General features: G+C 36.6%; 11 protein-coding genes across 11 annotated transcripts; 4 read left to right on the plus strand and 7 right to left on the minus strand.

Annotated features, from left to right (window-relative positions):
• Window positions 1-262: 262 nt before the first annotated feature.
• FG386_002169 (MutS like ABC ATpase involved in DNA repair) lies at window positions 263-2878 on the plus strand (the record flags this gene model as incomplete). Its single annotated transcript, XM_067341517.1, has 1 exon — window positions 263-2878. One exon carries the CDS (start codon window positions 263-265, stop codon window positions 2876-2878), a length of 2616 nt encoding a protein of 871 aa, XP_067197603.1.
• Window positions 2879-2982: 104 nt separating this feature from the next.
• On the minus strand, window positions 2983-4485 carry FG386_002170 (uncharacterized protein; the record flags this gene model as incomplete). Its single annotated transcript, XM_067341518.1, has 1 exon — window positions 2983-4485. The coding sequence occupies one exon, from the start codon at window positions 4483-4485 to the stop codon at window positions 2983-2985; it is 1503 nt and encodes a 500-aa protein (XP_067197604.1).
• A 779-nt stretch (window positions 4486-5264) lies between these two features.
• Window positions 5265-7331, plus strand: FG386_002172 (uncharacterized protein; the record flags this gene model as incomplete). The annotated part of the gene is made up of 2 exons (XM_067341520.1): window positions 5265-5345; window positions 5454-7331. 2 exons carry the CDS (start codon window positions 5265-5267, stop codon window positions 7329-7331), a joined length of 1959 nt encoding a protein of 652 aa, XP_067197606.1.
• Window positions 7332-8016: 685 nt separating this feature from the next.
• On the plus strand, window positions 8017-8727 carry FG386_002173 (uncharacterized protein; the record flags this gene model as incomplete). The annotated part of the gene is made up of 1 exon (XM_067341521.1): window positions 8017-8727. One exon carries the CDS (start codon window positions 8017-8019, stop codon window positions 8725-8727), a length of 711 nt encoding a protein of 236 aa, XP_067197607.1.
• Window positions 8728-8894: 167 nt separating this feature from the next.
• On the minus strand, window positions 8895-10922 carry FG386_002174 (Na-dependent inorganic phosphate cotransporter; the record flags this gene model as incomplete). Its single annotated transcript, XM_067341522.1, has 1 exon — window positions 8895-10922. The coding sequence occupies one exon, from the start codon at window positions 10920-10922 to the stop codon at window positions 8895-8897; it is 2028 nt and encodes a 675-aa protein (XP_067197608.1).
• Window positions 10923-11752: 830 nt separating this feature from the next.
• FG386_002175 (helicase) lies at window positions 11753-13030 on the minus strand (the record flags this gene model as incomplete). Its single annotated transcript, XM_067341523.1, has 1 exon — window positions 11753-13030. The coding sequence occupies one exon, from the start codon at window positions 13028-13030 to the stop codon at window positions 11753-11755; it is 1278 nt and encodes a 425-aa protein (XP_067197609.1).
• Window positions 13031-14173: 1143 nt separating this feature from the next.
• FG386_002176 (uncharacterized protein) lies at window positions 14174-16054 on the minus strand (the record flags this gene model as incomplete). Its single annotated transcript, XM_067341524.1, has 1 exon — window positions 14174-16054. One exon carries the CDS (start codon window positions 16052-16054, stop codon window positions 14174-14176), a length of 1881 nt encoding a protein of 626 aa, XP_067197610.1.
• Window positions 16055-16876: 822 nt separating this feature from the next.
• FG386_002177 (secreted alpha beta hydrolase family protein) lies at window positions 16877-18697 on the minus strand (the record flags this gene model as incomplete). Its single annotated transcript, XM_067341525.1, has 1 exon — window positions 16877-18697. The coding sequence occupies one exon, from the start codon at window positions 18695-18697 to the stop codon at window positions 16877-16879; it is 1821 nt and encodes a 606-aa protein (XP_067197611.1).
• A 484-nt stretch (window positions 18698-19181) lies between these two features.
• On the plus strand, window positions 19182-20633 carry FG386_002178 (secreted alpha beta hydrolase family protein; the record flags this gene model as incomplete). The annotated part of the gene is made up of 1 exon (XM_067341526.1): window positions 19182-20633. The coding sequence occupies one exon, from the start codon at window positions 19182-19184 to the stop codon at window positions 20631-20633; it is 1452 nt and encodes a 483-aa protein (XP_067197612.1).
• Window positions 20634-20948: 315 nt separating this feature from the next.
• On the minus strand, window positions 20949-23132 carry FG386_002179 (uncharacterized protein; the record flags this gene model as incomplete). Its single annotated transcript, XM_067341527.1, has 1 exon — window positions 20949-23132. The coding sequence occupies one exon, from the start codon at window positions 23130-23132 to the stop codon at window positions 20949-20951; it is 2184 nt and encodes a 727-aa protein (XP_067197613.1).
• Window positions 23133-23814: 682 nt separating this feature from the next.
• On the minus strand, window positions 23815-24876 carry FG386_002180 (Ubc6p like ubiquiting conjugating enzyme; the record flags this gene model as incomplete). The annotated part of the gene is made up of 1 exon (XM_067341528.1): window positions 23815-24876. One exon carries the CDS (start codon window positions 24874-24876, stop codon window positions 23815-23817), a length of 1062 nt encoding a protein of 353 aa, XP_067197614.1.
• Between the last annotated feature and the right edge of the window lie 377 nt (window positions 24877-25253).

The raw sequence follows: 25253 nt of genomic DNA on the forward strand, positions 1-25253 counted from the left end.
TAATTTTTCCTTATTGTTTTTATTACTGTTGTTTGTAAAAAATGGCTCCAAAGTGAATGTGTGGGGAGGTCATTGGGGAAACAAAATAGTGAGAAAAAAGTGGCAGATTAGTTTTTTACTATTCTTAAAATTTTCAAAATCACTCTTGTTTAAATATAACTTTTCATATTTAATTGAAAAAAGTGTCCATTATAGGCCACAACCTACAAACAGAAGCAAGTAGTTTAGTTTTCTTCAGGGACTAGCGTAAAACAAGTAAAAAATGACTGAATATGCCGAGTTTAACTTCAAGATTCGCATATTTTGTTCAATAGTAGCGAAGATTGGCATGGCTGGACCTATAATTGGTATATCCTTTTTTGATTCAAATAATGGTCTGTTCACTGTGGCTGAAATAGAGGATAATGAGCAATTATCAGAATTGGAATCGCTGTTGGTAAGAAACAAGCCAACAAATATTGTATATTCAGTATGCAAAGACAAACTAGGACTGAAACGTCTGATAGATATACTTGAAAAAGGGGGCAGCTGGATACTGGAGGAATTGGAATACCCAAAACTATCTGCAATAGAGGACTTTGGCGACTTAATATCGCCATTATTATGCAAACAATATGAGAATTACAGCAAGGAGCTGGAGAGCGATTTAATAAAGTTGTCATTGTATAACTCGATAAATCACTTTCAACTAGTGCAATCTAGAGAAAATAATTCCCAGTGTGAGATAAGATTTCTGGTCTCAAATGGATTTATGAGAATGGACTCTGCATGCATTCATTCGCTGAAAATATTTCCCCAAAAAGGAGAGAGCAACAGATCCCCAACTAATCTTTTGGGCTTGTTAAACAAGACAAGGACCAAAATAGGTGCTAGAAGGTTAGAAATGTGGCTTAGAAGACCGTTAATTAATGATAAACAAATTAAGATGAGACAGGACGCTGTAGAGTTTTTCTATAATAATGATTTACTACGTCAGAAAATATACGGTACTTACTTGAGGAAGGTGTGTGATTTGGACCAAATATCAGTTAAATTCAGGACATTTACATCGTACATTAACTCGGCAAATCAAGCTTCGAAGGAGGCAGGCGGGAACAAATCCGAACCAAAGTGCGGTTTGGAGGACATGGTAAAGCTATATGACAGCATTCACCAGTCAAACAGCATATTTTCCGACATAAAGGACACATTGGAAGAGTGTGAAAGGTCAAAAAAGGATGTCGGTTGCGTGAATTCGGTGTATGAATTGATCCTTATTCCACTCGAAAGTACATTAAGTAAATTTGGTGACTATGTAAAGCTCGTTGAGAAAACGATAGACTTGGATGAAGCAGAGAATGGCAACTATTTGATAATTCCACAGTTCACGCCTGAACTGGAGAGACTTTATGAAAAGAAAGAGGAAATAAGTGCAAAAATAGAGTCCCACAGGAAGGAGCTGGATTCGTACTTGTGTAACAAAAAGGGATACAATGAGGGATACAGAGAGGCAGTTAAAGTAATAAGGGGAGAGGGAATGGACAAAAGTCTTTGTTTTAGAGTATCTAGAAAGGACATAGACTGTTTTCAAGACAAAAAGATTTACAAGCAGGTTAGAATAAACAAAAACGACTATTTATTCAGAACAAGAGAGATCCAAGAGTTATCTGACAAAGAGGATAGAATTCTAAAAGATTACAACTATGAGCAACATCAAGTCTTGGTGAAGGCAGTTTCTGTTGCCTCTACATACTGGTCACTGGTGTCAAAGCTATCTTATATACTTGGTTCTATAGATGTATTGCTAAGTTTTGCATTAACATCTATTTGCGCTCCAATCCCGTTTGTGAGACCTGTTGTCTACAAGGATGAATGCACTCTGGAAAAGGAATACTGCATCGAAAACAACACAAAAGATTTAGTTTTTGATTGCAGTTGCAGATTCTATTGTAAACAATTGAGACACCCTTTAATAGAGGCTCAGGGCGTAATTTCAGCAAATACGCAATTTGTGGCCAATGATGTTGATCTCCATAGACATGGAAATTTACTAAGTATAATAACTGGGCCAAATATGGGAGGAAAGTCAACATACATCCGTCAAATAGCTATATGTTGCTTACTGTCTCAAATAGGATGCTTTGTTCCTGCCCAAGAGGCGAGAGTACCTATAATGGATCAATTGATGTGTAGAATTGGTGCTTCCGATTCCCAATTGCTTGGAATTTCAACATTCTTTGCCGAAATGATAGAGGCATCTGCAATATTGAGATGTGCCACTAAAAATACCCTTGTTGTAGTAGACGAACTCGGAAGGGGAACATCAACATATGATGGATTTGGATTGGCCTGGTCAATCGCAAGCTTTTTAGTTAACGTGAAAAAGTGTTATACCTTGTTTGCAACCCATTTTCACGAACTCAGCTCTCTTGCCCTAAACACTCGAAATGTTACCAACTTGCGCGTAACAGCAACCACATCAAGCAAAAGGAATTTAATTGAAGAGACAAGCGGAGCCGGGGGTGCCGATAGTGGTGCTAGTTTCCCCCCCTCCAAAGGAATCCTTAGATTTTATTATAAAGTAGAGAAGGGATTCGCAGACAAGTCTTTGGGAGTTGACGTTGCAGAGTTAACTGGTTTACCTGTGGAAACCATAAAAAGATCAAGAGAGAAGGCGGAGGATTTGAGTCAGATAGAACAAATATACGTAGATCCACATTGTCTTCAAAATAAGAAAAAGAATCAGTTAATTGAAATCTCAAGTAATATAAAATCGTCTCTTTCAAATATATTAAATGCAATAGACACTTGTAGTGATCCAGAAGAATTCAAAAACAAATCTTCCGACTCGGTAGGAAAATTAAGCGACATATTCAAATTTGCCATACTTACAAACTGATTCACTTTGAAGTATTCAGCAGAAACATTTGATAAATTAATTGCTAGTGCCTCGTCTAGTTTAAAATCAAATCATAAGTATAAATAATCAGGTGAATTTATTGATCACACTTTTATCTCGAAAAAGTCTTCTCGCTCTTCTAGTATTTCACCCTGGGATTTTAAATTGGCCTCCACCTGAAACTCTGAGTTAACAACGGAGTAAGTCAATTTACAACCTCCATTTACCACAGACCTGAATCCGACTATAGAATTTTGAATTGTACATTTCTGTCCAATAGTTGCGTTGTCCATTATAATGCAGTTCATTATCTTAGATCCATCCCCAATAGTAACATTGTTTCCAATAAAACATTTTTTAAGCTGGACACTCCTTCCTATATTGCAGTTGAGTCCCAATACAACCTTCTTCCCGGTTTCAGGAGAAAAGCCACTTTTGAATAGCCACTCTGGACACACATTTATGACATTAGATATTGTCATATTACATTCAAAGTAACTGAGCATGGTGTTTGCTCTGACACATGGATTTTCCTCCTTTTGGTCTTGAATGTGATAAGTTACACAGGTACCTTCTATGACAGGAGGAGGGTTGGCCTTTGTGTATTTGCAAAGCTCTGACTTCTGTAAGAAATTCTCGTCGTCTAGGAGGCTATTGCAATCGAATTTAGATCTTCCCCACAATTCTGATCCGGGAAAATGTTGCATTTTTGCCAAATATGGTATGAGCTCCAATCTAATAGAGTCTATTCCGTCCTCTGGATACTCAATTGCGTTTGCTTTGAGTTCTCCGGATGCCAATTTTTCGAGGTTGAATATTGAGGATTTAAATATATAAACGTGTAAATCTGTCAGATTTGTTCTCAATATTATGTTTGGGTGCCAAAAAAGCTGTAGTTTACTCAATTCTAACACGCAGTCCTCCTCTTTAGACGAATAGTAGTCCTTCATGAACAATATAACATCCTTTTTCTCATCCATAGCAAACACGCTCCTGTTTTTGCTTTTCTGCAACTCTAAAGATATTCCGCCTATTGCTCCTGTTTGAGAGTGATTTTCTGCATTTTTGTTGAACTTTTCACCTTTTCCTCCCCATAAATCGTCGCTCTTCACCAACAAAACCGAACAAACTGCTTGTGTCAGACGATGCTTGTTTGCCAAACCCAATAAGTCAAGCTGTCCAATTACGTCACAAGTAAGCACGAAAAAGTCCGAATTTTTCAAGTATTCACGGCCATACTCCACCAAAGTGCTCCACGTGCCCATTACCTCAATGTTTGCGCTGTCCTTAATACCTAAAACATTAATAGTTTGGCTATAACTCGCGTCAAGACCAAAATTGTTTACTATTTCCTCTTTTCTAAATGCCTCATCAATGTAGGATTTAATAGACTCCTCGTGAACTTCCTCGCAAAAAACGTATATCTCTCTAATTCTATTCTTAACCAAATTAGATAGTGGGTACCATATCATGGGTTTATTGTATACCGGAAGTAGTGCCTTGCAGATGCCTTTTGTTAACGGGTTCAACATTCTGTCAGATCCTCCTGCCAATACCACTCCCTTAAACTCATGAACGTGAAAAAAGCCATCATTTGAGACAGTCATTTTAAAAATTCCAGTTAGTATTTCCCCTTCAACCTAGTGATTCGCTAAATATAATATCAGTATTCTCAGCTATTTCGTGTATTCACTGTTTTTGTCTTTCCAAACCTTGACTACCTCCGTGTTCAAAACCGTATAAATCCCGGATAAATCAGGTATTTTATTTATTTTGTATGTCCGGAATCACTTCTTTCTTTTAATACATAAAAACAGAGAAGACAACGGAAAACTAACAAATAAATTAACAAAATGTTCCGTTGTATGTTATTCGCCCTACAATCATTTTAGACTTGGCGCTAACACTTTGACTTAAAGATATAAAAAGAAAGAGGATAAAACAGTCCGGCTAAGGCTGGAGAAATATATTATTGATTTTCATTTTGGTTTGTAACAAAAACTAAATCTATAGTCTTGTATAGTACAAACTATGAGTTACTTCTGTTCGCTCCTTAGCAAACATAACTCACCTTCACAAATAACATTCTAAATTTTCGCTGTTGTCACCCTTAATCAGAGTTTGTCAAAAATAGTCAAACCAAACCTTTAATTTGCTCTTTCTTTCCCTTGGCTTAATAACCCGTATCACCTTGCTACACTATAGTAACGCTAATATGTCACATAAATATACACACAAGACGCGGGAAATTCTTGAGTTTTTGTGGGGAAAATATTTAATAAAAAGCAAGCAAGAGAACGAGAAATGTGATTATAAATTAAATGAATTTTTTTCATTTTGAATACACCTGATTTAATAATCGAATTTAAGGGGGAAAAGTAATGAGATGCGTGATAAAGCAAGAGACTCTACATTAGCTATAAGGCCTACTGAGCGTCATACTTTGAATGCATCTATATTGGAGGAAGTAAGTTAATATAGTTGAAGTAAATTACTCTTTATTTTTTAACACTTTATTTACTTCTGAACCAATTTACTTTAACATTGAATAAATTACTAACCTCAAAAATACCAGATCCACGGACTTTATCATGGATTTGGGAAAAAGGGATATTATGGCATAAATTTGGGTTCATCACAAACCTCAAGTTCCTTTAGAGGTGTTAACAGTGCGTCGACTACAGAGAGAAGCAGGAGAAAACTTTTGGAGAACACAGATAAAAGAGAGGATACTGAGTTTTTGAAGGAAATAGTTGACAAGAGAAAGAACTCGAATAGACATAAGGAGGAGGAATATGAACTCGAGGATATAAACGAAAGGAAAGATGGTTTTGAAGGAATTTTTAACAGTAGTGACTACAGTGATTACTGTGGCTTTGAGTGCGTTGAAGACGAAGGCTACAGTAACAATTTCTATGATGTGAGGACTAGCATAGATAACGACGGTGCGATGATCTCAGAGCGAGAAGAAACTGATGGAGAGATTAGCTGCAATTCAAAAAGAAAAAGAGTGGAGGAACAAAAAACACCAGAACATGGTTGTGAGGATATAATAGGTTTGTGTGGTATTGGAAAAGCACTTAATGCGAGGGTTTGCTCAGTAGGAAGAAAAACTACAGTTATGTTAATAGGTAATATTTCAGCAGGAAAAAGCACTCTGATTAATTGGATTCTCCAGGAAAATGTTCAAAAGACTGGAATGGCTATAGAAACATGTGGGATAACATATGTGGTACAGGGAAAACAGATCAATGATATAGGTGGTGAAACAGCCCTATTATTGCTTCCAGAATTAAGAGATGTTGTAAGGAGAAATCCGAGTTTGCTTATGAGTTTAAGTGTAAAGACGTGTCCTTTAAACTCAATTAAATTTAAAAATATAAATTTCATAGATACCCCAGGCTTATCTGACGGTGATTCATTATATTCATTTGATATAGACGGCGTGTTGAGAGATATAGCAGAAAATGTTTGCGATTTGATATTGGTTTGCATTGACTCTGCAGGTAATTCTCTAAGCAAAAGACTAATAGGACTTTCAAAATATCTCGCTGAGAACTTATCCAGTAAGACCAGGTTTATTTTGACAAAAATAGATGAAGTGCCTACAGAAGAGGACAGAGTTAAAGTTATGTGTCAGATAACTCAAAATTTGGCTTCAAAAATTCAAATTAAGCATGGATTTGACTTAATCCCTGTATTTGTCCCTGGAGCAAAAGACGGGTCATATTTGACTAATTACAAATCATTTTTTGAGAGCAGAAACAATGAACAGGTATCATCAGAAAACTTGAATACCAGTAATATTCGTTCTAAATCAAATAAGTCCAGTTCAAACTATATGGACAGGAGTTCTGCGTCAAACATTCAAAACTTACCCACACTAAATAGGATCAAAGATGTGCTTACTCAGATAGAAAAAGTTGTAGATAGAAAGGTGCAAGATGACATAATATCACTACTTAGTGACAGCAGTATGTTGCTGAAAATCAACAAAAAACTTATCAAAGAGAAAACCGATTTTGAAAAAAACAAAACAAAAATCTCGCGACAAAAAGTCATATACTGGAGTTCAGCATGCACTGTGTTTTTTACTTGCATCGCTCTTGGTGTATACCAACTTTCACAGAGTTTCGGAAGCAAATCATCGCTCTTTGCAGCACTTTTAGGCAATGTTAAAAACAACAATTTAATATCGGACAATGCAAATCATGGAGAGGAATTCAGTTTTCCCGGAGAAAGTCAAAAGCAAATTTCCTATGAAATTTACAACGTTTTTTGGTTAATTCTGCCACTTTCACTTACTATACTCACCCTCCTATATAGAAACATTCAGAAAGAACAAACCAAAATGTCCCCAGAAAATCTACATACCCTCAGAAAATATTACAAAATGCTCAAATTTATCCAACTAAGGGCTGCGGAGATTCATGAACTATATGTCAACAATTGAGACAACAATGCTAACCTTTGATTTCTTATTAAGAATTCTGTCCCTCTTTGTCCCACCAATGCCACCACTTATTGAAATACCTTCAACTATTCGTTGCAGTTTCAACTCAAAATTTGCTATGTGTTCTTTTCACCTACTCGTACCTTTCAATATCGGTACAGAGAAGCCGTATATATGCACGGGAGTCCGTTTGTGTGTGGAGCGCGTCTTTACCTTAGGCCGTTTTGTGTGGCGGGGTTCATATAATGAAATCTGTCGACGTACCGCCAGCGGGCACGTTGTTTATTTTGTAGTGATTATGAAACACAGTACACTTGTAAAACAGTAGGCAATATTGGAACTAATAATACTCCAGGGAGTTCGAACAGTATGTTTTTGGGAACGGCTGTCTAATTAAAGTTCCTTGAACACATTGCTATTTCGTCGCTTCCCCTCCATTGTGCTGCTTTGATGGTCTAGCTAGAATGAAAAAGGACAAGACTTGTTTGAACTATTTGATCTCAAGGTAGAAGCAAATTTAAGTGGACTAAACAACTTATTGCTTTTAATTTATTTTTAATTTACTTGGTGTCGCGGATTCTAATTGCTTTGGTTCTTTACGCCCTATAAAACAAAATTATAAATTTTAACATTAAAGTTTAAAGCCTATAGGTTAAGTTCCGACCTTATTTTCTCCTTTATTCACATGAGATTATTGATATTATTTTTCACGATTCTAAATTTGTTTCAAACTGCGAGAAATGAAAGAGAGCAATTAAGTTCTGTGAAAAACATTGCAAATAAGAACAGAGAGTCGGATTATGAGCAAGATAAACAAACTGGTGACCAAGAAGGTGCTGAGATAGCGTTATTTGAGACATACTCAAACGCCATGAGATACATTCTTGAGGGTATGTTTGGCCTTGACTACGAAAATGAAATACAAAAGTCAAATGGCACAAACAATCTCCCATTATGCAGTGCAAATGATCAAATGATAGACAAAGGGTGCAACGTTATGATGTATTCCTGCACGACTCATTTTAAAAACAAATATTTGTGTTATTTTTATTATTGGAGCTTTTGTCAATGCTCTAGACCTTGGAGCATTCGGTTTTTGAACTATATTATTCCTCCTGCTTATGACTGTTATCCCTCAATTGCCACGGACGAAGACTTTTTTCAAAATCAGGAATTTATAGATGACTTTAAAGGTACAAAGATAAAGAAAGAGTCAAAACTTTTGAAAACTCTTCCGGATGACATGGAAATTCCAGTTGGAAGGTGTGGACTGAATTTCATATTTGTTGCGTGGACTATTGTGGCCCTTGTAACAGTCATTTGGATATTATATAGATCTTACTTGTTTTTGTGTTATATGAAAGCAAACATAAGGGCTAGCAGAAAAAACAGATAGTCATTGAATATTTATGTAATTAAAGAGAGAGTTCAACGAAACAATTCAGCATTAAAATTAATGATTATTTTTTTAATAAACTATACAACTTTACACACAGTGCATGCAGAGGATATATATGGCGGGTGTAGGGAATACCACTAAGTATAACAGTTTAATTTGGCAAACTAGTCATTAATTTGTTTATTTTTGCTTTCGAAAGATATGTCTTTGTCGTTTCCAAGAATGATAAATACGAGACCACCAATAATGTTGTGGATTGCATATATTAAAAGAACAATCTCCCATTTTTTAACTAAATTAGATTGAGTGTCTTTCATAAGTAAATTTCCTGTGTCCCGTTTGATATCGTACTCCGACTTGTTTAAAATTAGTCCAGTTAGAGAAATAGAAAATAATCCAGCAATTGTGCCGAATGTGTTTCCAATTGCGTAAACAACTGCTGGGATTTCCGGGGCAATGTCAAACTGGTAAACAGTGACTCCTCCACAGCTCATAGCATTAAAAATAAACATCAGACAAACGACCAAGAGTGTATAGTGCGGAGAGGATGAGGATGACCCGGGTTTATTTATGGCAATTAGACTGAGTTGACACGCTGCGCCGACAAACATGCTCAAAGATTGGAACAGTTTTCTAACGGTTATTGGTTTAAAGTAGTATTTAGAAATATCAGAGAGATATCCAAATAGAATAATAGAAATTGACTGAAGTACCCAGGGTGGAGTGGTGTAGAATCCCATTGAGCCTGTTTCTATCTTGTGTATGTCTGTGTAATATATAGGCATCCATGTTACGAACCCGTACTGTGTCCATCCATGACAATATTGAGACACTATTACTGCAAATATGTTCCTGTTTAAAAGAAGTTTTTGAATTACTCTAAAACTTAATCTATTATTTTTAACTATCGGTGGCGATTCAAATTCGAGGTTGCTGTAACCCTGATCTGTTCTTTTAATTTCAACCTTTTTCGTGGGAAAGCTGCTTGTTTTGCATAATTCTATATCTCTGGTAAACTCCCTAATTTTGCCTTTGTCATCGTCCAAGTTGCTGCTTCTGTCCTTATTTATTTCAGTAATTCGAGGTACTCTGCTCCATTTTTGACTTTTAACATCAAAAAAAAGCCATATTAGAGACCATACAATTCCAACTGAACCAAGAACGTAAAAAGGACCTCTCCATCCCATTTTTTGAATCATTGGAGGCGTTACAAAGGCGGAAAACCCACCACCCATGTACGAACTCGCAATTATAATCGAGAATACAGTAGCCAAATATTTTTGAGGAACATTTCTCCCTATTATGGAACTCACTGCTGGAAAAGAGACACCTTCTCCAATTCCCAAGGCGACTCTGCAAATTACAAATCCTATTATACCTAGATAGGACAACACCGAGGTCAGAATCATGCACAAACTCCAAAAGAAGACTCCTGAAAACAATACCCCTTTTCCTCCTAATTTTGTGGTGTCTGCAATATACCCACCTATTATTTGTGTCCAAATGTAACCACCATAAAATACACCCAATATAACCCCCTGTTCTGATTTATCAAATTTGAATTCATCCCCAATGCTCTTAATACACGACGGCATAACAATTCTGTCTGCATAGCAAATAAATATTGAAAGCATTAGCATTAGAATCAACGACGAGTAAAACACTATAGAGTCCAATTCTGTGTATTTGTAACCAAGCAATGCCATCAATTTCGATATTCTGCTATTTTTTTCAGGAAATTCTATTTCCAATTCACAATCAGCATCTCCTTTAATTGCCTTTTCAATACCCTCAAACCCTCTTTTCTCCTCACTTTCGCGACTACTCTCATTTTCACCGAATCCAAAATTGTCATACTCACGTTCATTGCTGTTTCCTTCCACTATCTTCTCCCTTTTTTTAAAATATGCTTCAAATAATCTCTTGTATAGTCTCCTGGTTCTCCCAACATCTCTATTGCTTTCGCGCTTGGCGTTTCTCCCAGTCTGTTGGCTCTTGGAATTTTGATTCCTTTTCTCAACACTCGTTCTTAAATCACTGCTTAAACTGCCTGGCTCTGCATCCTTATATACGCACCCGTTCTTAGCGAGGTTAATTTCGGAAGCCGATTCACAGTTTGAGCATTCTGTTGACGCCGTTGGATTTTCTTCCAAAAAGTCAAATGATGGAGTTTTCATGTTTGGAATGTACATATAACTAAACGACCAACTCTATGTCGTTAATAATATCAAAATTAGTTCGTATTGCCGTTTAAATCTCAGCACTCACAAGTTTCTCCAGAATGTAACCAATTTCACAATAAGGCAATAAATGTATGTCACAGAGGACATATGTCATTACTTTCCTTGTTGTGATTGAGTGTTTCTAATTCACGAGGACTTCTCTCTCAGCCGTTTTATGGATTTTTATTGTCATCCAGTCATGAATCAGAACAAGTTGAAAACCGAAACAACGAATCCGGGCCGTTTAAGACAATGCTTATTAACTAATGAATCCCCTTGCTGTTATCCCGAGTCCTTTTTCAACCAGTTTATTTTTCAACTTCGGTTTTGAAATTGGTGTCAAAAGATCTCAAACAACTATGTTGGAGGTCTGTCAAAAGAGCCAAATTTCTTGTAATAGCAGTACCTCTAATAACATTGAACTGGAAATAATAAACCCACACACAAGGATGTATGTTTGCCAAGTATGGACAAGTGAAGAAAACTCTCTTCCAAACAGCAAAATCTATTAAATCCTTCACTTACATACGTAAATCCAAGGTGCTCAAATGTAATATTTTCACGGACGTACTAATAACTATGCTCTATCTACTCTTGGCTAGAAAGTAATTAACCTTGACACCAACTCGAATTTTAGTGGAAGGCGGCAACTTTGAAATAGCAAGAAGCATGACAGGAGAGGGCAAGGTGCAAAATAGGGTCGAAGCGAGTAAGCAGTTATGTCAAGACAAGAATAAATACATGAAATTAGATTGTAAAAAAGAAGCAATTACTACTCAACAATATTTATTGTTTATCATTTATTGATTGATATATGATGACGTGTCTATTTGACTTGGCATTTCCGAAATGTTAACCTCGAATCTGCTCTGTACGTCGTTCAAGATTTGAGAATCGGCTTGAGAGGAGACCATAGTAATGGCAAGACCCTTGGTACCAAATCTGCCTGCTCTTCCTACCCTGTGCAAATAGGAGTCTGTGTTTTCTGGCATGTCATAGTTGATTACAATGTTAACTCTTTCGATGTCAATTCCTCTCCCGAACAGGTCAGTTGCGACCATGATTCTCTTTTCGAAGTTTTTAAATTGTTGGTATCTAGATATTCTCTCTTGTTGACTTAGAGCAGCATGAATGCAGATTGATGGGAAACTGCACTCAGTGAGCAGTTTGTGGAGGGCCTGAGCTCTAGATACGCTCTTGACAAAAATAATAACCTGGTTGAACTCAAGTTGGTCAAGAAGGTCATTTAGCTTTCTGTTCTTTTCCGATTCACCTAATTTAACGTAATACTGTAGCAATCCGTGGAGCGTAAGCTTTGTTTCATCATCTACAAATATTTCAACTGGATTTTGCATAAATTTTCTACATACGTCTCGTATTTCTTTTGTCATTGTAGCACTAAACATCATAACTTGTTTTTTTCTAGGTGTACTTGTGAATATTTCCTGTACGTCTTTCCTCATATCTAAAGACTCAAGACACTTGTCGCACTCATCTAATACGAAATGAGCGACGTTATCAGTATTAAGTTTTTTCTGTCTAATTAAGGCTATAATTCTTCCAGGTGTGCCGATAAGTATATTAGGTGTTGAGTTGCCTAACATGTCGATATCCTTTTGAATTGGTATTCCTCCGTAAACCACCTGTGGCCTCACATTCCTAAGGTATTTCGAAAAACGATCAAACTCATTCTTTACTTGAAACGCCAATTCTCTAGTGTGGCCTATACAAATGCACTCTACGTTCTTGCTTTCATCATCTGGATTTAATTGTTGAAGTACAGAAAGTACAAATACCGCTGTTTTCCCCATTCCTGACTTAGCCTGACATAGGATATCTACTCCTGTAATTGCATGTGGTATTGTTTCGTGCTGTACTTCAGACGGATGCTCAAAACCTGCATCTCCGATAGCTCTTATCAACTCCGGTTTCAAGAAAAAGTCTCTAAAGCCTGAAGCGTGAATCGCAACGTAGTTTCCACGTCCAACTTTCGATCCTTCCTCCGCTCTCGTCTCCTCTATCTTTGTTGTCTCCTCCTCCTCATAATCAACCAATTCCTCTGTATTCTGTGCCGACATTATATTATTTTGCGATTATTCCTTATTAATAAAGTGATTAATTATAGGTGTATCAATTTAGTCTTGTTTAAAAAGGTATTCGTACTTTAACCGATACAATAGAATATAGTTCTAAGTTCTGCAACTAATTCCAGCAGTTAAGTCAGGTTTATTGCACTAACCGAATTACCAATATAACCTGGCAACTTTCTTAGCGATTCGAGTAAATAAATTCGAACAAATTATTTACTACAGTTGCGATATTTATATAAAAACCTATTCGCGTCTTTTTCTTATTTATTGTTTTCTTGCTATCTTACTATTCTCCGATTAGATTTATTTTATCGAAACAGCTTGCAATTAACAGTAACCTTTTTTTCAGAGGAAGACCTTCTTCTCTTTAGAAGAAACTTTTCACTCTTTGTAATTATATTTATTTTCTCTATCACTATTGTTACCTTGCTGGCCAATTTATCAATTTTTACATTCAAATTATGCCTTTTATATTTGTTTATATTTCTACTAGAAGTGACTCCCTATTACTATTATTGCTATTATATATTTATATATATTAATATACTATATATACATACATTTACAATATCCACTTGTATACACGGAACTTTTAATAAACTGCCATTTATGTAGTACCTATTTTCATATCCTGTTTTTACTGGTTATACCAGATTATTTGTCTTTATATGCCATTCCTATATATTTATTATTTAATATTAATGTACCTGCCAGGCGCCATGCAATAGACAGACAAGGCGGGTTGGATGGGCACTGTTAATATATTGTGATCGGTAACGTTAGTGGGGGGAAAGTCAGAACAGAATTTAGAGATCAAAGTTTACTGAATGAGAGTAAAGAAAAGAGAATATGAATATTAAACTAAATAAATCACAATAATCCTTACAAAATAGTTTTGCAAATAACCAAAGTCGTATTGTAATCAGCTCTATAACTTGAAAACAAACGAACTAATGACAATAGTTCTTTCAAAAGCGAATGCAGTGGCAGTAACAGTCAATAATCAAAGTAAATGAGTATAGATTAATTTATATATGTACACGTATGTATTTACTTATAAACTTGGCATATACCAAAGAACAATATACCAAAAGTAAGAAACATGAATCGACGTTGAATTGGTAACCTTTATCAATGAGTTTTAAAAAAGTGTTCATATACTGCATAAGTTGAGGCTGTAATACAACAAAATTCATAAAAAATTAGGTATCCATGAATTAAAATATTGAGAAAACCAGGTACTTTCTGTGACCAAACAATTCTATATATATATAACGGGTATAATATGATTATACAAGTGTCAAAGTAACCAGCAAGTAACTCAACGTACTGAGCAGCATCCTTAGCAATTAGAGCTAAAAGGATACAAAACATCAGGAATAAGAATGACGACAGTACCCTGAAGTATGTTGAGAACAAGAATCTTGTGAAAAACGAAGAGTTTTTATCTGAATAAGAAATTGTAGATACGTCTGTGCCAGAAATATAGCTTTGTCTGCTCTTTCTTTTGCAGTGTCTGTCACTGGGAGAATCCATGGGCTTTGAACTAGACGCTCCATCCATAAATGTGAAATAAGAGCTAACACTGTGTTGACTTCCTCTAACATCAATTTTGTTGGACTTTTCATTCATTAATATCATTACTTCTTGTATGTCATCCATCATTTTGTCTATATATTTTTCCAAAAAAAACAAATTCTTTATCGAGTCTACAAATGGTATGACATGAAGTGGAATGACCACCAACATGGTTATTGCCAGTACAAGCCTTGCAGCTGCTATAACCGTGTCGTATGGCGAATAGTTGAGTGTTGGATTTGGAAGCAGTGTAGTGCCAAAACTAAGATTTAAAATAGTGGATAAGGAGACGCAAATGGTCATCATTGTGAGAGTACTACTAATAAGCAGAATAACGGCTTTTTTTGGATTGACCTTCTTTACTGGGGCAATGGCTTGAACACAAATCATGTGAGAATCAAAACAATATATGGCAAATAGGAATACTTTTGTAGCCATTAATATTCCTAAATGAGGCCCAAATTCCATGGGAGTAGGTGGTTTTGGAGGCGGAAATTGTTTAATGTTGAGCGAGCTAATTATCTCTGGTAATAGCGTGGCATTAACTGAAGGAACAAACGGTGAAATAAAGTATCTGTAAAAGACTGAAGATAAAAACAGTATAAATGATATTAGCGACAAATATCCAAGACCTGCCAGTTTGGATATATCTGGTTGGGATGATGGATAAAAAACCAAAATAAAGCAAAGCAGATTAAGTGCCTTCTTGTTATTTATGAGATTTATAAATGGAATAACCCATGTTGCAACTGAATTTACATCATAAAAGTGTATTGCCAAAAACTGGATAAGTTGTTTTAATAGGTCTTCAACATAATCAACAAACAGTATGAAATACGTTGGAATACAGTATCCTATAAGCACTACAATAAGTAGATTCATAATCCTAGAATGAAATAGAAGTTTGCCTCTTAATTCTTGCTTAAATTCGTCAAATAGCAACTCGTTTTTAACTAGCACGCCTCTAACACACTCCAAGTCACTCAATGAACTTTCTGCATCTGATATTTCATTCCAGGTCGTTCCACTATTAACATTGATCCCACTACTATTAATATAACCGCTACTTACAATACTGTTTTTGTATTTGTCTTTTCGTGTTCCTGCCTCCATTTCAGATTGCTTCTTGTTCCTTGAAGGTCTGACTCTCTTTCTCATTATTTTTCTCTTCTCCTTTATAACAGAATAAGCTACCGTTCTACCTATCAAACTGCTTAAGTCAGTCGCCTTTAACTTAAGTGCTGACAAAGCCACTATAGATTCAGTTAATACTCCGCAAATGGCCGCCAACAATATAAAAATGTTCCCTAGTATAATTCCTGCTTGCATGACTCCGTAGCTAAGTACAAGAACTCCAGTGCCTATTGTGGAAGAACACAAAAGGACGTAGGATGCTAGCATTGATATTCCGCCCTCATTGGTAGAGACCACCATTTCCTGTCGGTTTAGTAAAATACGAGTCTATACCTGATAATAACACAGAATGGAAAATTAAATGAGCAATCCCAAACAAATGCTATTGTTGGGTACTATGTGATTATATTCAACCAAAGCCTCATAAAAAATATATAGTTACACTAAAGTTAATTATTCCAATAAATTGAATATAATATCCCCTACAAAAAGTTACTACCGGAAGCAATCCCAAAAACAAATGTCACAAATGTAAAGTATGCCAGAGCCACGGGCTACTTCTTTTAAAAAAATCCCTCAATTAATATTTCAGTCTATTTTGCGTTATAACTTCCACTATCCCTTTGTTATCCTGCCTCTTTTTCCTCTAAACTAGATTCGCGTTTTTTGTGCAATCACGATTTTTTTACCATGGCATACCGGGAAAAGTGCCGGTTAAAATCGTATGGGTAACGTGTCTCATTAAATCTAGAAACCAGCAAAAAAAAAATTCCTCACAGAGAATTAAAAGTACTAAAATAACGGTTATATTAAAATTGCGGAATTACACGAAAAAAGCAGTTCAAATTAGTTTTTTTTTTACTGAAATCATTCTTTTCCTCTAACCAACAAAACAAATGAAACGATTTTGAGTTAAGTTAGATGTGAACTTGTTAGAAAAAAACTGCCATTTAGTTAGCTTACATGCGACCAATGAAGCTCGATAGTGACTGTTTTGTTTACATTTTAAACTGCTGTCTATATGTATACCTTAAATGCACATACTCACCAATATAGCGCATGATGTTTTACTATACTTTTCTCTAGTTCACTTATAGAAATTGATTTATTCAAACCTGTACATTAAACCGAGTTATATGTCTCTATGAAGTTAACGTCGACGATGGTAGCATTATAGCCGGTGTAGTATCCGTCTGTCATTATTAGTAGCTTGTCCTTGTGATTTGGAAAAATATACGAACTTTTTGGAAAGAATTTGAGCGTTTTTGGTCTTATGAAAAACCTTATTTTGACTTTTGGATACTTTCTAATTAGCGATTTAACGGGAAACAAACCGCGAGAGGAAGAAGTGATGAATTCCCAGGCCCTGTTAAACAATTCAAAGAGCTGTGGCGGATTTGGTCTGGCATATGCATTTGTACTATGAATGTAATTTTCAAATCTCCTAAATAGTTTACCAAAGTAGCTTTCCTTTCCGAGTACATTCACGTATGAGCCTGAAAGGAATATTTCCTCCCTAAAATAAGAACCAGTGATGAAATCAATGACAATATTCTCCTCGTCAATTCCTGGTTTCAATTCCTTGCACCTTTCAACGGCCGACTCTAAATTTGACTCGCCTCTAAGACCGCCCCAAATATAATATTCATTATTTACTTTGACAGGCAAATAAGCTCCTGATACAGCATTGCTAGCCGTCGCAATATCAGCAATTCTAGAGGCGTCGTTCTCGTTTATTTCAACCCATTCATAAAAAGATTCGTCTTTATTTGAGTTTTTGTTGCCCTTTATTTGAGCCAGAATATACTGAATACTCCAATTAATGAGGGTGCCATCAAACAATCTAGAGGCACTAACGATAGCCTCCCTTTTAATGGTCATATACCTCAGCATTGAGTCTCTATAAAACTTTTTCCAACCATTTAGAGTACAAAAGTTGCTTATAGGTTTCTTTCCAAAATTAGCAAAAGTAAGGAGAATAGTGGACCACCATCTGGTTGAATCTTGTGATGTTGGAATGTAGCAGTTATCGTTGACCACTTCCGAGTTTCCTCTTAAATATACTTCGTAAAGAAAATTAGTGTAACTCAATTCATTCTCTATTTTTGAGTTGTTGCTTATAAAATATATGTTCTCAAGATCTAATTCACCTGCAGTTGGGGAGTAGCACTTTACGTTGTTGTTCTTTTTTGAACTGCCAAATTTGATCCAGAATTCAAATTTGACCTCCTTTCCTATGCTCGAGCAAATATATGAATCGCTTCTACTATCTGTATTGTTAAATATAAACTCATTCTTAAATGCTTTATCGCTTGTATTCCCGCTGTTGCCTTGATTCGTCTCTCGTGACATTTCTGTTGCGGTTTTTCCTCCAGGAACAAAGTGGGAAGACATAACTGCATTAAACGCACCTGAGGATATTCCTGCCACAACATCCCACCTCAAAGGGACTTTATTGTCGTAAAATTGAGAAGCCAGACCCTTTGCAACAGATGCCGACCACATGCCTCTGTTTCCATATCCGGCGTATCCGAGTATGAAACATTTGGAATAATCACTCCCAGATCCCATACTTTCTAACATTGCGGATCTGTTTCTCCTTGCGAGGCTCTCCATTTCAATGTTTGTCTTAGAGGGGTATATCTCATTGTGAAATTCCAAATACGGGGGATAAGCAGACTTAATTAGCCTTCTCTGCCATGACCTGTTGCTTGTAGTGGAAGGTTTGCATATGTTTTTTTTTGAGAACAAAAAGCCTAGCGTTGTAGACTCCAATTTCTCAACCACGTCCTGGCATTGCTTTACAGATAATTCGTCAGATTTTTTCAAAGGTATCGAAGCTACAAACAAATCGTCCTTCTGCCATTTTACCCCAGGGTGTGGAGTCAATAATAACGTTCCAATAAAAATATTAAATACACACCTAATCCCTCCATTCTTCATTTTCTTCCAAACATAAAAATATCCAACCTGAAACCTGTTCGAGCTTATATCTTGTTTCCTCTTCCACAACCGTTACGTTGTTGCCATTATATTTTTATAAGATGTTGAGTTATTACTGCAATTGCATATTACGTATATGTATATTAATAGCAACATTAATAGTATACATATTACACTCAAAGTCAGAGTTGTTTTGGCGCTACGTCCACATATATTAGTGGATGGGTACCGAATTATAAATTATAAAAAAGGGTACAGATATTGATAAATAAAAGTTTTTTAAATTGCTACTAAATCGCTCTAACTTGACCACTTTCCAGACGAATACTTTACTTCTGTGTATGTATCTGGACAAACCAATTAGTCGCGATATATCTTGTTTGTATGGGATGGAAGCTGGTAGAACCTTGAGCAGTTAAATAGGGAGGTTTAAGATTAGTTTATCGTTTCAGGACTTGCAGTATATGTTTATTTTATTCGTTGAATGAGGGGACTTTGTTTATTTTTTGTTTTAGCACTTAGCTGCTTAATAATAAACTCCTTTGGTTACAAATTGAAGTTTTTGTCGGACAATAATAAAGAGCAAGAGAAGAGAAGAAAGTTATTTGAGAAATTCACGAATGAAATTTCTAAGGAGGTGAGTTTGTATGAAGAGAACGTTCTGGCAGAGAGGGATGTGGTGAGGGAATATGTTCCTTTGTCACCAGAAAAGGGTGTGGAACATTCGGTGTTTTATGACCAGCCATTTGGGGAAATTGTTGAATCCAGGCCGAGCGACGCAACTTGCGTTCCGAGAGAGGTTCCAGAATTCTACTACAAGACTAGCGAAAATAAGTGTTACGTTCTTGTTCTTTCTGGAGGGGCCAATAGAGGGGCCTGGCAGACCGGAGTACTCAGAGGATTGGTTGGCAAACACACTACAAAGTATAACGACACTATTAGATGGGATGTTATAGGAGGCGTCTCCATTGGGGGCGTTCTTGCATTGGCAGGTCTCTTTCACGAGCCGGGAGACGAGAAGTCGTACACCGAGAGGCTTTGGAACATATGGTCCACGGTAAGACAGGATTACCTTTCTGACTGTTCTATGCCTATCTGGAAGAATCTCTTTAAGTTTATACCTCAATACATTGGCAGTATGTTGAATCCAAGAAAGAAGCCTAAAAACTCAATTTGCGATCACACCCCTCTTCTTCATTACTTGAACAACACTTTTGGTCACTTAGTTGAGCCATATGAAAACGAGACGTATATAAGAATACAGTCAGAAAAACACAAAATGGGTGAGCAGTTTGAGATCAAAAGAAGAGAGGTTTTGGTCTCGGCTGTCAGATATGAGGACGGTGAATATGTAACGTGGAATTCAAGTTACACTTCACTCCCAGATTTGATAAATGCAACTTTGGCTTCAACTTCAGTTCCAGGAGCATTCTCTCCAGTAATTATAAACGGCTCCCACTATATGGACGGAGGCGTGATTATGAATATGAACGTTGAGGAGTCTATTAAGGCTTGTTTTAGACTTGGTCTGGCCAGAAGACAAGAAGACATAGTAATAGATGCAATCGAAACTTTTCCGGATAAAAGAGTTAAATCCTACGGTGACGACAGTTCTCAAAAGAAAGATATTACTTTCATAAGCCTGCTTTCGAGGAGTTACTCCATTTTACACTCCCAGGTCACCGGCTTAAGACTGCTCAGAACAGTCTTGTGTAAATACCCCAAAGTGAATCTTAGATATTACTTCTCCCCCACAAACGAAGAATACCAAGAGTTTCCGAAGAGTGCTTTTGATGGAAACAATTTAACCGGTATTTTGAACATGCTCAAATTAGGACTCAGAAAGGGCTGGAACAACGGCTTTATGAGCATTGATGAGTGCACAAATAGTGGCGATTCGCCCAACATTTATGGATCAGAATTATTCCAAACTTGATGTTTTTGGATGAAATGAAAATGAGACGGAATAAGAGCTTTGTGATCACATGCCTTTATTTAATACCGTTTAACTATTTGAGGCTTTTACTGCAAAGCCCATTCTCTCACTTGTGTTTTAAAGTTCAGTTCTATATACAAATAGATAAACATTAAAGAAAAATCTAATTTACTTTGTCATTTGCTTAATTCTGCGGTTACTATGTTTCGACGACCTGTGCTCCGATCCTGAACAGTTTTTGCCGTGGATCTTGATTGCTTTTCTTCAGTTTAGGTCTGAACACTAACTTAACGTCCGAGAAAACTTGGAATAATGCTAGATCAAATACGCTGGAACCAGTAACAACCTCCAGTCAATCAGATCAACTTCAAAAATAGACTCCTTACCTTCACTCGGAAAAACCGGACAATACGCTTCGTCTAGACACTCTAGTTTAATGTCAGCGTCCAATTCGTCCCTGTAAACCCCAAAAGACTTCAAGAACGAATTCACATGCCTCCCCACAACTTCCCTTAGATGGGTTTGTATTCCAACCTCCTCAAGTATGTTCTGCTCAGAATTAATCAAATCCCTGTAAAGCTGCAATGCCTCCTCTATTTGAGACTTAACGTATTCACAGCATATGTGCACCCCCTCGTTCTTAAAAGCATGTTTAAGCTTTAGGCTCCATATTGCAGTTTGAAGCTTAAACAAAACGGGGTCAATTATCATAGAGCTAAGGTGCTCCTGTCTAATCCCTGCCTCTGCCGGTTCTCCTATTCCGACAGAATAATCGTTTTTACTTAGAGCAGAAGCAGCAGGAGTCCCGTATTTAGCAACTCCACTTTGAGTTCTGCCAAAGTTGTTACCCACGCCCTTGCTTCTCTTACTTTTGTTAGAAGCACTCGCCTCGACGCAAATGCTGCTTTGACTCTGATTTCCTGATCTCCCACAACCTGCTGAAGACAATCCGTCGCCGTACCTGTTATAAATGATGTAGTTAAGTTTGTTGTTCATTTCTTTGATTTCTGAATTAACAGTACATAGTAAATCATAACAGGACAACTTGCCTTGAAGTATTTGGTATATTTTGTACCCCAAACGAACAAATCTGAGAGGAACTCCAAGGCCGTCATTATACTGATTTAGCGAAATTAGTTTTGTTGCAATGAATGTCGGAAACGCCATTTGTTCATTGTCCGTAGACTTCTCTTGCATCTTGTTTTTGCTGTTATCAGTGCAAATTTCTATATATGCGGTATCTGAAGGCTGAAATTCAAGAAGCTCAAATCTGTCACTCCTAGTTAGTAACAAAGAATATAATATCCATGAATCATTAAAACAAGGGTTTAAGTCCAAAGTGATCTCAACGAACCTTAACGTCCTTTTCAGTGAGAAGTAGTATCCATCGCGAAGATGAAGCAAAGAAAGAATCCAAGAGGCCTTGAAATTAGCTGGATCTAGCATAAGAGAGATTAGTGAAAACTTAATTGACTCCTTAACCAATTCATCCACAGAATAAGTCCCGCAACTGATATTTAAAGACAAAACAGCTTCTAAAACGTCCTGATTATTTTCGTTTATAGCAACTTCTGCCAAATACAAAACATGACTAGTTGTAAAACAAAGTGTTGATAACTCCCAGTGTTCATGTTCTCCGAAATGCTTGTCTATAACGCTGTTCATCAGATAACTAAAGTCTTCTCTGTCAAATCCACAGTACAGAAGCTCCAAATCCAGTCCCCTAACATCGTCAATAAACTCTGAATTAAATCTTCTCCACCATGTAATCAAGTCCCTGTATCCTTTGTCCGTCCTCCATAAATTCCTTAGCAAGTTCTGAACCTTGAACAAAATGATCCCAATACACTCTTCCCTTTCGAGAAAGTAAGGAAAATATTGCGAGTTCTCGTAGTTATTTGTTATTGGAAGCAGCTGGTGGTTCATCGGCTTTCCAGAGTGATCGGCCAACTCTTTTCTTATGTTAAAGCACTCATACTGGACCGTACTTGAGAATCCAGAAAGGTACCCAAGTAAGTTGTCAACCAACAATTTGTTTCCCTGCAAAAAAGCCAAGTCCATCAAAAATATTTTGCAGTCCTTTGTTCCTGGTGATCCCAACAGCTCGTGAAATAACTTTAACGGTAAATTAGGCATCCTCACACAACTTAAACTTGAGTCATGGTCGTTCAAGTTTGTCTTTCCGTTTATCTCTAGCACCAACAACAAAAATATTCTCGTTATGTGTATTAAAAAAGTAAATTGTTCCTTAAACAACAACTCGGTTTCACTTCTTTTCTGATTTATTCTTCTGCTTTTTTCAGAACTTATTGACAACTCAACCAACTCATTATACGTTGACAGAACCCTCTTGAAGGTTTTGTTTATTGTCGGTATAGTTACCTGTTGTATTATCTCTATATCCCTATTTGAATTTGGAAAGTCATTGTTCTCTAGATAAGAAGTCCCAAAAAGCTCCATAAACAACCTCTCTATCTTCCAGTAATCCTCGGACGGCATCTATTCACTACATATACACACAGCCGCGAGTCCACTCACTTATATCTCTTTCTTTGCTTTCCCCTTGTTTTATTTTACCCCGTATTCTCATATCCCCATTATTCGTTATATCACACTGTTGGCGCCTAAGTTATATTACCCCTGAATTGATACAAATACATATTAATAAAGTCATTCAATGAAAGAAATTAAAGCTTTAGAATGTGTTTTGTGTTCACTAACTTTGAACTCGAGTCGAGATTTATTTTAGAACTTCACACACAATCTGCTAATTTGACACACAATACAGAATCAAACACAACTAACTGATCTTTTTTGAGGATGTGCCGATTTTAGCATTCTTGCTCTTTTTGTAGGCAACTGGTCAACGTTAAATTAGGTGTGTTTTGTGGACTCTTAGAAATGCATAAAACTGGCTTTCCAAACAAATCCATTTTTTTCGGTTTAACATGTGTCCTTGCGTTCCTGAGGGCAAATGTCAAACGAGGCATACTTTGTTTTAGTCTTTTTGTTTGGAATGCTTTACCACACTTTCGCCTTTTCCCCAGTCCGTCTTTAAGAACAATCCAAAGAGAGGGAGCTCATTCTGACAGGATACAAATCTGAAGCAGTTGGCTCGGAGTTGCGGCTTCGCTCAGGTGGCAACGGACAGGAAAACTAAAAATTAACTAGTTTAAAACTGTCAAACTAAAAAACTACAAACAAGTCTTAAAAATAAAAGAACAATTGCGATTAAAAGGACGCAAATAGAAAAATCTATGAATACTGATATTCCCTCGAGTGCATTAGTCGGTTTTTTCATGAGTAAAAAACACCAGGCAATGCTTTGTTGAGAAGTTTTTGGAGGAATTCTATGTGGCGGAATCTGAGTCACATTAGTTTTAGACGGATTTCCATCGTCATTATTGTTGCAAACTCCGTCTATGTTATCTCTTTTGTTTAGATTTTCATCGCCAGTTAAGTCATTTTCGCTAGAAGTTGAGTTCTTGAGAAAATTATTATTAGTGTATTCTGCTTCGTCTTTAAATAAATCCCTTTTATCACCGTCTCCAACTGGATCCTCCGAAATACTGTTGTTTATTTCTTCAGCATTTGAATTGTCACCTTGAGTATGTTCCTTACCAGAAGACAAGGACTCGTTTATGCATTTGTTTATTTGTTGAATTATAGGATTGTCTGATTTCAATGCATATTCATCCTGTCTATTTTTGTTTTCAGGGCACAATCTAGATAAGGCCTCCGAAGTAGTCTCATTGCAGGAACAACACCTCCAACTAACGCTCTCCCTGGCCAACTTTTGCCTCACTTCTGGACTCCAATCCAAAGAGTGAACAGCACCTTCTCCAGGAGTAGGAAAGAAAGCATGAAGAGCGTCCAACATTGTTCTTATTCCCCAAGCTGGCTGCCAAAGTTCAGGGTGATAATTGCTTGCACTTAAACATATCTTTTTCCCGACCTCAAAGCGACCGTTTCCAGTAAGAAGCATCAAAGACGGAGGGGAGAATGGATATGAATGAGGGAGTATTATTCTGCCATGATACATTCCTCCCTCAAACTCTGTTCCAGCAGGACCTTTTATTGTAAAGTGCCACTCAAATGGCTCATCCATGTTTATCGGAAAGGCACACCAAAACGAGCTCGGTTCTTTTTGTATTTCCCTATACTCTCTCAGTATTCTGCTCAAACATTGCACTGAAGCTATACCAGAACTGCTTCCAACTCCTCTGGTCACTTGTTGGTGCATCTTTAATATTCACCACCACTACTGCTTGTGCTTGTATTTATACCAATAAATCCTTTTCTTCGAGTAAAAAATAAAGAGCTGCGTCTTTTTTATATTAATATTTATTACTCGCAACAATATCTAATCCTCTTTAACTCTTAACAAACAACCACTAAGTTTCTGCAGTGCAGAAAATCAAAATATATTAAACAGAAAAGAGCAGTTAAGTACAATATAGACGTATCCCTTTCTTTCCCGGATTTTCTTCTCGCTATTATACCTCCCTATAAACCTTTCATTCACTCCACCACTAAAATAAATATAAGCGTGGCGCCAAGACTTTTTAATGTACGTGAGGCTAAACCAAAAAATAGAAAGCAAAAATGTGAAATATACTT

Source organism: Cryptosporidium ryanae (assembly GCF_009792415.1).
Source record: "Cryptosporidium ryanae isolate 45019 chromosome Unknown contig_33, whole genome shotgun sequence".
Lineage (NCBI taxonomy): Eukaryota > Apicomplexa > Conoidasida > Eucoccidiorida > Cryptosporidiidae > Cryptosporidium > Cryptosporidium ryanae.